At 44.3% G+C, this 15,650-nt stretch overlaps 1 protein-coding gene across 16 annotated transcripts in view; it reads left to right on the top strand.

Moving 5' to 3' along the window:
- Window positions 1-15,650, top strand: part of MAGI1 (membrane associated guanylate kinase, WW and PDZ domain containing 1) — a 692,610-nt gene that overhangs the window by 396,040 nt on the left and 280,920 nt on the right. For all 16 annotated transcript variants that reach the window (XM_079114351.1, XM_079114364.1, XM_079114363.1 and 13 more), the window contains exon 2: window positions 584-700. In XM_079114351.1, the coding sequence (XP_078970477.1) occupies window positions 584-700 (117 nt within the window). The remainder of the gene's footprint in view (window positions 1-583; window positions 701-15,650) is intronic.

Genomic DNA, 15,650 nt, shown 5'->3' with positions numbered 1-15,650 from the left:
TGGCTTTGAACTCTCGATCCTCCTGCCTCAGCCTCCCGAGCTGCTGGGATGACAGGCGTGCGCCACCGCACCCGGCTTGAACTTTGCTTTACTGAATCAATGTCTTCTGGTTCTTTCCAGATTTCTGCTTTTCTTTATTTTTTTTTATTTGCTGTTACAAAATGCCATTGTAAATAATAGTAGATAACTGTGAGCCAACTTTCCCCAGTATTTCCTTAGGATGAATTCCTACCCGTTGATTCCTTGGCGGCAGCACGTGTTGTCATTGGTAGTTACTGCCAGGTCATCTTCTTGGAGGATTTAGCCACTTACACCCCCACTGAGTGCATCTGAAAGTGGATGTGGGGCATGTTTTAATGCCCCAGATTCAGTTCCTTGTTAGTTTCTCCTCCGGTTAGTGTGGGCGATGGCTGTCCTGAGCTGTTCCTTCTTTCGGACGTTCCTGCTCCATCTTTCCCCTGCAGCAGGAAACCTGTGATCGCCCTGGAATTGCTGAGCGTGGCTTTTCCACAAGCAGTCCTTAGAGGCTCGTCCTCCAGGAAGCCCTGTGGTTGATGGCCTCTGTTTTATCCCTCTCCTGCAGGAGGAAGGCTCAACAAGGACCTGCGACATTTTCTCAATCAGCGGTTCCAGAAAGGGTCTCCTGATCACGAGCTGCAGCAGACCATAAGGGATAACCTCTACCGCCATGCTGTGCCTTGTAAGTAGCCTGGCTTGGCCTCTCCCCGCGGGGTGGCGGGGGAAGTGGAGCCTGGAAAGACAAGGTCAGCGGCTGATTCTAACACATGGCTCCTTGCCCCTTCGTGATGCCATCGGAAGTTCAAGCCAATCAGTGTCCACAGCAGGACAAACAACAGTGCAGTGGTGTGACAGACTTTGGTTTGACTCTGCCACTTACTGGTTTGCTCTGCTGGGCAAGTTCTGCCCTTTGGTTTTTTAGGGTTTTTTTTTGTTATTTGTTTTTTTGTGCGTACCCACTGAGCCACATCCCCAGCCCTTTTTTTTTTTGTATTTTATTTTGAAACAGGGACTTGCTGAGTTGCTCAGGGCCTTGCTAAGTTGTTGAGGCTGGCTTTGAATTTACAGTCCTCCTGCTTCAGCCTCCTAAGCTGCTGGGATTACAGGGCACCACCACACCTGGCCAAAATTAATTCTTTGTTTTTTCCTTTGTGGGAAGGACAGGGTACTGGGGATTGAATTTAGGGGCTCTCAACCACTGAGCCACATCCCAGCCCTTTTTATATTTTATTTAGAGACAGGATCTCGCTGAGTTGCTCAGGCCTCACTAAGTTGCTGAGGCTGCTTTGAACTAATGATCCTCCTGACTCAGCCTCCCAAGCCATGTGAATGGTTTTCTTAAAACAATTTTTTTTGCAAGTAATATGCAGGAGTGCTGTTGTTTGCTGATTCTATTGTAAAACAACAAACAGAACTAATCTAAGGCATTCTATGGATTCGCAAAGATTTAGGAAGTCCAGACCGGGACCTGAGAGATGAGTTTCCAGAATAGACACCTGCCCTCCATTTCACTAATTAATAAAACTGAAACTCTAAGGAGAGAAGGATACTGCAAGTAACTTGGGACAAGGTCTGAGATGGCCTCTTTGCACAGAGTGGCAGAGCTGTGTCTGACAGAAACACATGATAATGTGTTCATATGAATCCTTGGCCCTCAGTTCTTTCAGTCTTCAAGCAATGAATTTGGAAAATAATCCCAATAATATCTTTATGATAATTCCATTTATTTTTATTCTGTTTTTTAAAAAAATACTTTTAGCTATAGATGGACACAATATCTTTATGTATTTATTATTTTATGTGGTGCTGAGAATCGAACCCAGTGCCCCACACATGCTATTCCATTTATTTTGAACTAATACTGATTCCTAATCTCCTAATTATTATGACATGGATAGCAATTGTCATTCTATTTTTATTGATTAAGAAACTGAGGCATCAAAGTAAATGCATAAGAAAAAGGCTGGACAATGGTGGTGTACACCTGTAATTCCAGCAACTCGGGAGGCTGAGACAGGAGGATTGCAAGGTTGAGGCCAGCCTCAGCAACTTGGTGAGACCCTGTGTCCAATAAAAAAAATAAAATTAAATTAAAAGGACTGGGGATGTGGCTCTGTGGTAATCATCCCTGGGTTCAATCCTTGGAATTAAAGAGAGAGCGAGAGAGAGAGAGAGAGAAAGAGAGAGAGGAGGGGAGGGGAGGGGAGGGGAGGGGAGGGGAGGGGAGGAGAGGAGAGAGGAGAGGAGAAAGGAAGGATATTAGAAAAAGAAAGTCTCCGGGTGACCAGGACTGGAGGTCTCTGGAGTTTATTGCTCTACCTCTGATACAGTCATGTTTTACTCTTATAATAAACCTTTGGAGGTGGTGATCTTTAATACCCATTTTACAGATGAGGAAATAGACTCATGGGAAAATGACATCACCAGTATGTAGCTGGTGTGGGTCTCTTTTGGCTCTGAAGCGATCTTGAGTTGGTCACCTAGCTGTCCCACGGCTGCTTCAGGTTGAAAGCAAATTGCAGAATCCAGTAATTGCAGACTCATGATTGTTCTCCGTCTAATTCCTCCCCTACTTAGATTCCAATTTAAGAAATGGGAATGAAGCAAATGAGCACACCATTTCTTGATGCATCTGTGGGGTTACCATGGTTACATGTTGGCATGCTTTCCCATTTTTTAATTTTTTTCTCCACTGATTTATCGGACCTGACTTTGAGCTAAATGGCTTGATTTCTTAAGCTTACCACTATGTAGGAATCGGGGTACCGAAATGACCTCAGACTTTGAAAACCGGTGCAAAAAACATCATGTTGTTCTTGGCTTGTGTAAAAACACGTGGTGCTAACGTTCTGTGTGCATGAAGCCAGTGCATGGGGAACTCGGGAAGCGGAAGTGGTGTTCCCACCCAGGAGAAGACAAGCAACAATTCGTTTTACGTTTCCTTCATAAACGGGGGAGGAAATTCAGTGGAGGTCTGTGTCAGGGTCTTGTGAGCCTGGAAACATGACCTTGGGGTTCTGTTATAGGCTTGGGTTCCTCTGGCTGCACGTGGTGGCTTTGATTTTGGGGGCCTTGTGACTGGTGGAGCAGATCCATCCCAACCTATGGCCTGAATTTGGGGGACGGATCCTCCTGGTCATGTTACACGGGTGCTGCTGGAAACCGACTTCCTGTCATCTGTGGGGTCCAGAGCTTCCTGCCTCTGAGACCCATGACCCAGGTGTGGGAGAAAGGCCGACCTCTGATCAGGTGCTTATTGGCAATGGTGAGCTTTCTCTTCCTCTCTAGTTTAAGGGGGCTGCTGGGTCCCTGGACATGAGGACACAGAGCTCCTTCATTCACACGTTGTTTCAGTGTCACCCTGTGCATCACGTCACACGTTGTTTAGTGTCACCCTGTGCATCACGACGGCCTTCCCCACGCAGAATGCAGCTCTATCCTGAGGCTTGACAAAGACCGTGCAGGAGACAGTCTGATTTTGCAGATTAGAAGATGAAACAAGGCAACTTGACTTCCTCAAGCTCACACCCCTCCTAAATGCCGTCTTACTCACTTCTCACCCTCTGCTGTTTGTATTTTTTTTTTATTTTTAACAGCTTCGATAAGATGTAATTCACATACCATGAAATCCACCCATTGCAAGTTGCGCCGAGTGCTATTTTTATGTTATTATTATTCTCCAGTTCCCTTTCATTCTTCCCTTTATTTGAGAACTTTTATTATTTCTACAATATGAAAAAACTCATCTTGGTAGAAATTTAATTATAATTACCACTGAAAATCACCACCAATTTTTTTTTTTTTCCTTAAAAAAAGAGAAACAAGGAGCAGATGCAGAGTGTCAGAAGTCCAGGCGTAAGGTCTAAGGGCTGTTCTGCCAGCTCTGTGTCCTGGTACAAGTCACGTAACCTAACTGAGGCTCATTTATTCTTTAGTAAAATGGAAATAATAATCCCAGCTCAACTAGCGTCTCTCCAGTTACACACAGAATCCCTACGGAGTTGCTCTCGTGGGAGGAAACAAGCTCAGAGAGGTTAACCCATGGCCTTAGGTCACACAGCAAGTAGCAGGGTCAGGGTTTGATTGGGTCTCCCAAGTTGTGGGTAATGAATAATCACCTAATTAGAGTAATAGCAATAGGCCACTGAGAATGAAAGTAAAAAGGAGAGATGTGTCTGACTGCTGACTATTGTCTCAGTTGTGTCAAATGGTGAGTTTTATGTCTTAGCGATGGAGTAGTGTAATTCTTCAGACCTCAGAAATAACTGTAATCCTCTGATTTCCAAGTAGTTCACTGGCACACACAAGGTGGAATTTTAACACCGATCATGCAGATCTTTAAAAATCATTGCATAGTTTTCTTAGGACATTTAGATTTCTCTCATTTTCCATTAGATCTTTGTATGTCTGTGGAAAACCACTTTTAGACCAAGGGACCTGAAATGCATATAAACATGCTCGCTTCTCTCCTTCCTCAGAATCATCTGATTCCTGCCAGCCACTCCCAGCCCCTCCCCCGCAGGGTTCAGGCCCTCCAGCTCACCTTGGGTCTCCTTCACACCAGGTAGTGAAGGCCAGTCATCCCAGCAGCTCTGGAGGCTGAGGCAGGAGGATCGGGAGTTCAGAGCCAGCCTCAGCAACTTAGCCAGGCCCTAAGCAACTCAGTGAGACCCTGTCTCTAAATAAAATATAAAAAAGGGCTGGGGATGTGGCTCAGTGGTTAAGAGTCCCTGAGTTCAATGCCTAGTACCAAAAAAATAGAAAATAAAAAAATTAAATGACATACTTTACTTCCTCCTACTTTCCCACCTTCCTATCTGAACAGTGCTCCGTCTTCTTTTCAGCTTAGCCAATACTGCTTTCTCTGCAAAGTCCACCCTGGTTGGACCACCCCACCTTCCCCCAGTTCCCACACCCCACCTTTCCCAGAGCCACCTTGAAGCATATCTGGTACCTGCTGCCAGTCTTCTTAGACTCTAACTGTGGTGAGTCCAGCACTGTATCTGCCTTAGTGGCCACTGCACACCTAGCTTGGTGTCTGGACTGTAGGATCAACATATGGTTTTATTTAACTTTATATTTTGGGGTACCCGGAATTGAATTCAGGGGCACTCGACCACTGAGCCACATCCCCAGCCCTGTTTTGTATTTTATTTGGAGACAGGGTCTTGCTGAGTTGCTTAGGGCCTCGCTTTTGATGAGGCTGGCTCTGAACTCTCGATCCTCCAGCTTTGTGCTCCCAAGCCACTGGGATGACAGGCATGCGCCACCTGGCCAGACCTCAATCCATGTGAATGAATAAAGAAGCGGAAAAAAGATGTTCCTTGTTTTATTTATTTTTTGGGTACTTACTCTCTAAGGAAAACTTCAGAACTACTTTTGCACAGACTTTTGGAATAAAGGGCAGTTCAGAGACATGAGCCCTGGAAAGGGTCCCAGCTGGCTGATGAGAACTTTCCTGATGACTTGGTGGTAATCCTACTCCAGAGGGAGGGTGCCCGCCCCGCCAGCTCGGGGTGGAGGGCCCATTCCGAGCTCCTGATTACAGTCTAGATATCGCCGCACCTCCTGCCGCGATAGCCGTCCTGTTTTATGACTCCCTGTCCTAGCTGATGTGACAACATCTGAGATTGTTGCTCTGGAATGGCTGCTTTTCCCATGAAGATGAATGCGCTACCTGACAGCGCTTGTCATTGATGGTGCTGCCGCTGTCCAGAGGAGATGCAGCTTCTCTGCGGGTGCTGGTTCTTGAGGACACGCTCTGCTGGGCGGAGCTCAAAGGTGCGCATCTCTGCTTTCAAGCAAAGGTCATCCAGAAGAGGAAAGTAGAGGTTTAGGTCTTGCTCTGCAGCTTAATACTTTGTTAATCAAAGTTCCCCTGAGACTGCGACCCTTGTGACTTATTTAAGAGCTATGGATGGCAGACTTCAAGACGTTTGCAAAAGCATTAAATGTGTTGGATCTGCAAGACAATTCAAATGTGATGTGGTGAACAGAGGTGATCCTGGTCTTGACTGATCGAGACGCCATACTCGGGCAGGCAGTTTAGCATCTGCTGACATTTGGCATTGGGAATGGGGCCGTCATCACCTTGGAGACTGTTTGAACCTATGATTTTCTCTTAAGCATGCTTATTCCAACATGGCTTGCCAGCAATCAACCCAGTCTGCCACTGCCTTTAACAATTCCAGCTGATAAACTGGACCTTGGATCACCAAGAAGCTGGGATGAAGCACTGGATGCTGAATGCTTGCTTGTGTCCTGGAATGTGTCTCTCTGTGCTCAGCTTGTGTTTGAGGCTGATGGAATGCCTCTGGTCCAAAGTCATCAGCTAAGTTCTACAGGCATCCGTAGGACTGACCAGATAGAGGGCACTGGGAAATTCCTCAGTGTGGTTGCATCTGTTGTCTCTCACCAAAGTCAGTACTGTCTAAAATGAGAAGGAGCTTTGAGCTGGGCACGTGGTGCACACCTGTAATCACAGCAGCTCAGGAGGCTGAGGCAGGAGAACCATGAGTTCAAAGTCAGTCTTGGCAACTTAGCAAGGACCTAAGCAACTCAGTGAGACCCTGTCTCTAAATAAAATATAAAAAGGGCTGGGGATGTGGCTCAATGGCTAAGCACTCCTGGTTTCAATCCCTGGTACCAAAGCAGGGGTAAAAAAAAAAAAAAGACTGACATCTTGATTGGTGGCATCTCCGGCCGTAGGTTACAAGGTGGTCCTTATTCTAGTCCAAGTCAGTGACTTCTGATACTCTATCTTGTTTGCCTTTTTATTTCTTTTTCTTATCTTGTCTATTTTGTGAGTCCTTCTCCTTGAAGGCTATCTAGACTGTTTTTAATTTTTGCTTTAAGATCTACCCCAAAATTATAAATTCCACACTTAGCGAGTCACCTGTCATTTATCACTGTGCCAAGGGCATCTAAGCACTGTACAAGTAGCCACTTCTTAATTATACTGACGATGCAAGTGGTAGGTATTACCGTCATCTCTGTGAGGTGAAGGGGACCCGAGAGTGTGAAGCATACCTGATGTCACGCTTTCCAATTTCAATGCTAATGATAAAAAGAATAAGAAGCAGTGATTATTGAGTACCTCCACTATGTCAGGAACTCGACTAAACACTGTTCTTCAGGTATTTCCTACAATCCTCTTAACAGTCTTTTGAAGTATAAGTTACTATATCCATTTTCCAACAAAGGAAATGAGGTTGAAAGAGGTCCCAGTCATATCCTTATTTAGAAAGTTGAGTCTGATAGATCCCAAGGTCATTGTCCTGATCCATGGGATCCGACAGTCGTTGGTCCCATCTGCTGGCTTACTTTAGCAACATGGCTCCTGTCACGGAGAAGGACCTGAGCAGGCCATCTCCCAGAGCCCCATCAACCCCCGTGGCCTTACCATCTTTTCTGTGTGTGTCATGGGAGCCTGAATAGATGTGTTGAGTCTGGAACATTCTGGTGTGAAGGACCTGAAGGGCCAGCAAGCTCCACCTTGGTAGTTTTGTTGGTGTGGCAAACTTTTGTGCTTTCTGAGATTTCATTTTTTTTTTCATTATTGCTTTGCTTATGCTTATGAGAAGTACATAAGCCCCCAAGAGCAAGCCCGAATTCACAGGGCCACAGTTTGGATCTTCTGTTTAAAGATCCTTCACGTAGATGAGCCCTGCTCCTTCCTTACCCCTGTTTCTTCACTTTCTAGCGTGACCTTCCAAGCCCAGCATCCTTCCTTCACTCTTTTCAAGTTCTCTGCAGATTTTGGATCTGTGTAGTAGTCCGTTTTATGTTGCTATCACAGAAGTTCCACAGGCTGGGTAATTTATAAAGAAGAAAAACGTACTTCTCACAGTTCTGGGGCATTGGAGGTCCGATCTCAAGATGCCAGCATCTGGCAAGAGCCTTTTTTCTTCATTCTTCCATGTGGAGGGTGAGAGAGCAAGAAGAGACTGAACCCCATTCATAAGAAGCACGTAACAAGCCCTTGGGATAACAAGCCCACTCTCTCCATAAAGACATTAATCCTTTCGTGAAAGCAGTACCCTTATGATCTAATCATCAATCGACACAATGGCATGGGGATTACATCTCCAACATAGATCCTTTGGGGGGCACATATAAATTGGAGCAGCTGTATTTATATGAAGTATCTCTCCCTCCCTTTTTTTATGAACAAGCCAATTTTTTAAGAAATTATTTTTCAACATTTGTTGCATATGACCCAACACTTGATGCTAGGTGAGATTATAGTGGGATTAATAATCGAACAATCTAGCCCATAATAGGCATGGTTGAAACTGCACATTCTCTGCATATTCCTGGGATCAGCTAAATCCCTACTGTTCTTTTCCTTTGTATTTCTTATTACATGTTGTTAACCCTAATTGCCAATGAATATTTGCTGAGCACATAGAGTCATAGTAGAGGAAAAAAAGGGAACAAATTTACAACTTAAAAGCTCATAACATTGGACTTGATTTATATGTGACTATTAATAGATTCAAGTAAATAAGGCTTGGCTGGTTATTTTGAGAGGGGACATGGGAGTTGGTCCTGGGGTTTAAACCAAGGAATGCTTTACCACTGAGCTACATACCCACCTCTTTAAAAAAAAAAAAAAAAAAAAAAAAGTTTTGTCTCACCAAGTTGCTGAGGGCCTCACTAAGTTGCTGAGGCTGGTCTCAAACCTGCAATCCTTCTGCCTCAGCCTCCTGGGTTGCTGGGATCTTTTTTTTTTTTTTTTTCCTTCTAAGTTTCTCAGGGGTATAGAACATGGGAAAGCAATGGGAGTTTAAGTTTAATTAGAACTGGTGCAATTTATTATCTTATAAAAATATGTTAGACCAGGTTTCACCACTTAGTAATATCATGTATCATTAATTGAATGCTTACTATATGCACCAGGTACTGTGCTAAGTGATTGACAAGTTTCTTTGTTTTGACCCTCTTGGAACCTCGACTGGCGTAGTGTGATTTTTTTTCTGCGTTGGGTGATAGGACTGTGGCAGTTGTGGTGTCCAGGGATTAGGTAAGTGGCTTTTCCAAGAACACACAGCTTCGAAACAATGGAACTCAGATTTAAACCCAGTTCTTATCGCCTCCAGGGTCCAAGATATTGGTTTATTTCTCTGCCTGCAGTCACCTTAAAGACCATTTTAAAAATTAACCTATTGAATTTTAAAAAGAGTCTTCTCTTAATAACATATGGATCTCTCCTTGGCTGGGTGTAGGGTACTAATATATCTATTTGGCAGCCGTGTTAATTTATTTAATTGCTTTATAATTTTAGCTGACATTTTTCATCAAGATTTGTTGCAATTATAAAGCCATTTCCACAGCAATTTATGAAGCTACATGAAAGTTTTCAAAGTATCCTTACTGCCTATTATGGTAAAAGAAGATTTTACCCTTTTAGCTTCTGAAGAATCCTTATATGTTGAGAAAATTTTTGGCAGGGGGCTATTGGAGAATGTACCCAGCGGCACTTTACCACTAAACTACAGTCCCAGTCCTTTCTGGTTTGTTTTCTTGCTTTTTTTTTTTTTTTTTTTTTTTTTTTTTTTTTTTAAATGAGGCAGGGGCCTCACTAAGTTGCCCAGGCTGGCCTCCAACCAATGATCCTCCTGCCTCAGCCTCCTGAGTTGCTGGAATTACAGGTGCACACCACCACACCCTGCTAGTATATTTTAAAAGAAATCTCCCTGTTATCAACTATGTGTAGTAAAAATAAGTACAGATGAATTTCTAACTTCTCATGTGGATTGTGCCTTTATGCTAAAGTCCAAGTAAGGATACTTTGCTCTGAGTGCCTTTCCCAGAGTCTGGGGTGTGGAATGAGTTGCCCAAAATGGTTACCTTGAATTTAGACCAGAAAATGTCACTTGTTTTATTTCAAATACATTATGAATAAAATAGACTTATTAACCATGGGCTATTTTTCATTGCATTTAAAGTAAACCAGTTACCTGGGGCTAGGAGTTCAGCTAAGTGGCAGAGTATGTGCTTGGTGTACGTGAGGCCCTCCGTTCGATCCCTATCACTCCCCCTCCGACCCCCAAGTCAATCAATTATCCATCCCTGTTTTTAGGAAATATGCACTAAAGTATTTAGGGGTAGATGGCCAGGGGGAATGCAGCGTACACTCAAGTGGCCTCAAATTTTTTTTTTTTTTAGTGCCAGAGATTGAACCCAGGGGCACTTAACCACTGAGCCACATCCCAGCCCTTTTTATATTTTATTTAGACACAGGGTCTCCCTGAGTTGCTTAGCGCCTGGCTAAGTTGCTGAGGCTGACTTTGAACTTGCAATCCTCCTGCCTCAGCCTCCCAAGCTGTTGGGATGACAGGCGTGCACCACCGTGCCTGGTTACAAAATTTTTAAATGGACACAGTAGTATTTCTTGTGGGGAGAGGGTGGACGAGAACAAATGGTGAACCCATCGGGTGGAAGGTTAAGAACAGGTGAGTCTGTGTAAAGGGCATGCAGTGTTCTTGCATTAGTCTTATTCTTGCAATTTTGTGTAAATCTGAAATTAATTCCCAAATAAAGTACTTAACAATACAAGGAAAATCAACCCATGCCAAAATAAATAAATAGATAGATTATAGTGTTGGAGAAAGGAGGTTATCTATGTGTTAGTTCGGGGGTCCTTCCCCCTTACTTATATGGGTATTTTTAACTTAGAATTGATATTTTGTTGGTACCTTGGTAGAGTGTATCCATTAAAGTATAGAAAGACTTGTCTGAAAGAAAGATGTTCTTCTTTTTTATTTTATTCAATATATATGTATGGAACCCAGGGACACATAACCAATGAGCCACATCCTCAGCTCTATTAATATTTTATTTTGAGACAGGGTATCGCTAAGTTGCTGAGGCTGGCCTCAAACTTGCAATCAATCCTCCGGCCTCAGCCTCCTGAGTCACTAGAATGGCAGGTGTGCACGGCCATACCTGGCACAGTGCTGGGGTTCTATCCCAGGGTCTCACTCTGCTAAACAAGTGCTCTGCCACTGAACCACACCTCAGATCGTCTAGATGGTTGTTTTCTCCAGTAGATAGAAGTGTGTGGCTGATCCAGGTTTGACTAAGTTCCTTTGCTGGCTGCTCAGTGGTAGTGGTGCCAAAGGCCACCGTGCAAGGTCGGCCTTCAGGGTTCCTGCATCAGGTCGGAAGTAGACGCTCCTGCGGATCCGTTGCAGGCGTGGGTCCTCCAGGGGAAGTTTGTGCCGTCTCAGTTCATAGCAGCGTGGACCCTTTACGAATCAAGAAATGATCGTGTGTGACCGAAAGACATGCTATGTCTGAGGACGCAAAGGACGCGAGGAAACCACCTTGTTGAGAGAGTGTCCTGTTCAGTTCTGAACTCATACAAAACGCTTTAGGGCTCTGGTCTGTCCTCACTCACTGTCATCTTTCTCTCTCCCTCCCTACTTTCCTTCTTTCCTTCCTTCCACCACACTTTCCTTTATTTCTGATTCTGACAGCACAGCGTGCTGTTTACAGTGACTGGAGCAAGGCATATTTGGGTTCCAAGAGAGACCTTTTTCTAAAACAAATTAAGGGATAAAATACATGGGTTCACTGATACAAGTCTTATGTGAGTAGCTTGATTACGTTGTGTAGTCCATCCATCCATCTGTTCCTCTGTCCGTCCGTCTGTGCATCCATCTATTCACATATCGATAGTTCACATCAGTGCATTGAATCCTCTGAGCTTTCCAGGAGCCTCCTCGGGTCTCCTCCTATTAAATACCTCCCTTGTCTGTTCACCTGTCCATCCATCCACTCATCCATTTGTCCATCCATTCATCCCTTATTCATCCACTCATCCATTTATCTGTTGTTCACATCGATATATTGAATCCTCTGAGCATTCCAAGAGTCTCCCCTCATCATGTCTCCTATTAAATATCTCCCTTATCTGTGCACTCATCTATCCATCCATTCATCCATCCATCCATCCATTTGTCCGCCCATCCATCTGTATAGCCATCCATTGATCGATATATTGGTTTTAACATCAGTGTATTGAATCTCTAGTATTCCAGGAGCTTCTCCTTCTCAATTCTCCTCCTATTAAATACCTCTCTTGTCTTTATGTTTGTCCATCCACCTGTCCATCCATCCATCCATTCATCCATCCATCCACCCATCCTTCCATCCATCCATCCATCCATCCATCCATCCATCCATCCATCCATCTATCCATCCTTCCATCCATCCATCCATCCATCCATCCATCCATCCATCCATCCATCCATCCATCTGTCCTTTTATCCATTCATCCATCCTTCCATCTATCCATCCATCCATTCATCCATCCATCTGTCCTTTTATCCATCCTTTCATCCATCCATCCATCCTTTTATCCATCCATCCATCCATCCATCCATCCATCCATCCATCCATCCATCCATCCATCTGTCCTTCCATCTATCCATCCATCCATTCATCCATCCATCTGTCCTTTTATCCATCCTTTCATCCATCCATCCATCCTTTTATCCATCCATCCATCCATCCATCCATCCATCCATCCATCCATCCATCTGTCCTTTTATCCATCCATCCATCCATCCATCCATCCATCCATCCATCCATCCTTCCATCCATCCATCCATCCATCCATCCATCCATCCATCCATCCATCCATCTGTCCTTTTATCCATTCATCCATCCTTCCATCTATCCATCCATCCATTCATCCATCCATCTGTCCTTTTATCCATCCTTTCATCCATCCATCCATCCTTTTATCCATCCATCCATCCATCCATCCATCCATCCATCCATCCATCTGTCCTTCCATCTATCCATCCATCCATTCATCCATCCATCTGTCCTTTTATCCATCCTTTCATCCATCCATCCATCCTTTTATCCATCCATCCATCCATCCATCCATCTGTCCTTTTATCCATCCATCCATCCATCCATCCATCCATCCATCCATCCATCCATCCATTCATTCATCCATCCATCCATCTATCCACCGGTTGTTCACATCAATGTCTTGAATCTCTGAGCTCTCCAGGAGCCTCCTTGAGTCCCCTCCTCTAGCACAGATGACTTGTATCTGTGCATTTCAGATACATGGAGTCCTAGGTCTGTATTCTTCTGACTTCTTTTGCTAAGTTATTACTCTTAGGAAACCTCATCCTCGTTGTTTGAATATGGCAGCAGCTTCGTTTTCTTCCCCGACTCCCACAGTTGTGGGAGTTCACCACGATTCATCCTTCTGCCGATTTGAATTGGGTCCAGTTCTGAGCTGCTGCTGGGAGCGATGTTAAACGAGTGGACTTACATGCACAGTTCTCAGAGGACAATCGCTGGATCACGTTGGTGGCATATGTTCAGTTGGCATAGATGTCACCCAGCAGTTGCCAAAGTGGCGGTGCCATTTGCACGCACGTCTACTCAGAGTTCCGGTTGCTCCTCATCCTCATCAACATTGGGTATTGTCGGTTCTTTCCTTAATTCTTAAGTTTTTTGTCCTCTTGGCACAGGTGCAGAGTGGTATCTCCCAGGGCGTCAATTTGCATTTGCCTACTTTAGAATGACATTGAATACTGTTTCAAATGCTTTTTGTCCATTCATATATCTGCCATTGTGAAGTTCCTGTTCAAGTCTGTACTCTTTTCTCTTTTAAATTTGATTGTTTTAACTGGGTGTGGAGGTGCACACCCTGTAATCCCAGCCCCTCAGGAGGCTGAGGCAGGAGGATCTTGAGTTCAAAGCCAGCCTCAGCAACTTAGAGAGGCCCTAAGCAACTTGGCAAGATCCTGTCTCTAAATAAGATACAAAAAAGGGCTGGGGATGTGGCTTAGTGGTTAAGTGCCCTTGGGTTCAATCCCTGGTACCCCCTCAAAAATTTTTTCTTTGACTGTCTTTTTTTCTTTTTAATTTGCATCTGCGCTCAGGAACTGTACTGGGACAGGTCACTTAGTCTCCTGAAGTTCCACTTATAGAATGGCCCAGTCAAACCTGCAGTATAGATTAAGGTGTGGATGATGTGAGCAGCTGTATGTTAATCACTAAGCACGTAGCACTTTGTACCAGACACAAAGAAGGCACAAGGGAAGACTACCTAAATTTAAAAATATATATATATGTTCTTGTATCCAATAAATAGCTCATTAAGACATTCTAGCATTTTGTCCCTTCCTTCTCTCTCTTCTTTTTATACTTGACTACAAAAAGGAAGACCACGGCCACATGCATAATACATAATAGGCTAACGTGCCTGGCTTGTTTCAAAGACACGCTAGAGGTCATGCAAGTTCTCCCAAGAATTTTGTCTTTGTGACGGGGACACACGAGAACCAGAGTGAGTTATTTAAAAAGAGAAGAATAACAGGAAGTGTAGACATAGCATCTAATTAGAGACATGGACCTGCCCCGGGTATTGGTGAGGAGCATGCAGGAATAGGAGCCGGGCTTTGTCTTCTTTTTCTCCCTCCTTGGTGGTTTAGCTTCTTGGAATGTCAGTTTCCTCATTTGTAAAATACAGATGCTAATACCTCCCTTAAAGGATGTTGTGAAGCCGGCATGATGGTACACACCTGTAATGCCAGATGCTAGGGAGGCTGAGGCAGGAGGATGGAGAGTTCAAAGCAGCCTCGGCAACTTAGGGAGGCCCCAAGCAACTCAGTGAGACCCTGTCTCTAAATAAAATATAAAAAGGGCTGGGATGTGGTTTAAGCACCCCTGGGTTCAATCCCCAGTACCAATAAATAAGTAAAAGATTGTTGTGAGGCCAAGTGCAGTGCTTGGCCTCCGGTAAGCACTTTGTACGTGGGCGTTCTTGTGATGGGTAGTGGCCATGTGGAAGTAAGGGCGATGCTGAAGAAGCTGCACCTGTCACTTCTGTGAGCGGGGACATGCCCACCTTTCCCTGGTGAAAAGCTGTTTCAGACTGTAGCAGGTCCAGAGAGTGGTGTGATTTGCTGCAAGTAAAAGGGATAACAGAAAGGAGAAAAGGATCCTGTGCTCTCAGAGGAACCCTTTAGGTATCTATCTGTGTGGCCCTGTTCTCGGATGCCCATTTGCCCACTAGTCTCCTGTGTGTTGGCGATGACCAGGGCATCCCCAGTTATATTATGATGAGTTATGTTACTCTGATTGATGTGTGTATTTCCCAAAATATATAAAAATGGTAAGAATGGAAAACAGATTGCAGGGTTACTGGAACTTGCCTTGGACATGTGGATCAGGAACCTGGGTTTCAAGGGAACCACCTGGAGAGGCAGGCGGACTCTTTCTGGTTTTCTTACTCTCAGTGTTAGGGCAAACCCAGGTTATGCATATGGATTTCAGGGCCTCTCTTCTTGAACTTTGTGATCCTGGATAAGTTACTTTCTTGAGATTACCTAACTTTGCAATTGGAACAGTAGTGTCAACTAAGTTAACTGTTATCACTTAACCCTTCTAGTGAACATCAAGAGACATATATGAAAGAATGACCCTGGCACATAGTAGGTGGTCAGTTTGCAGCAATAAATCCATGTGCCTGATGAGTATTGATAAATGATTACTGGGTAAAGTTGAATGAGGCAGAGGGGGAGGAAGGTGTATTTTAAATGTACCTACCCTGAGGCACAGTCGCTGGACCTCATCTCTGTGTTGAAGGTACA

Source organism: Sciurus vulgaris (genome assembly GCF_902686455.1).
Source record: "Sciurus vulgaris genome assembly, chromosome: 16".
Taxonomy (NCBI): Eukaryota; Metazoa; Chordata; class Mammalia; order Rodentia; family Sciuridae; genus Sciurus; species Sciurus vulgaris.
The sequence above is the reverse complement of the archived record's forward strand: the minus strand, read 5'-3'. Positions and strand labels throughout refer to the sequence as shown.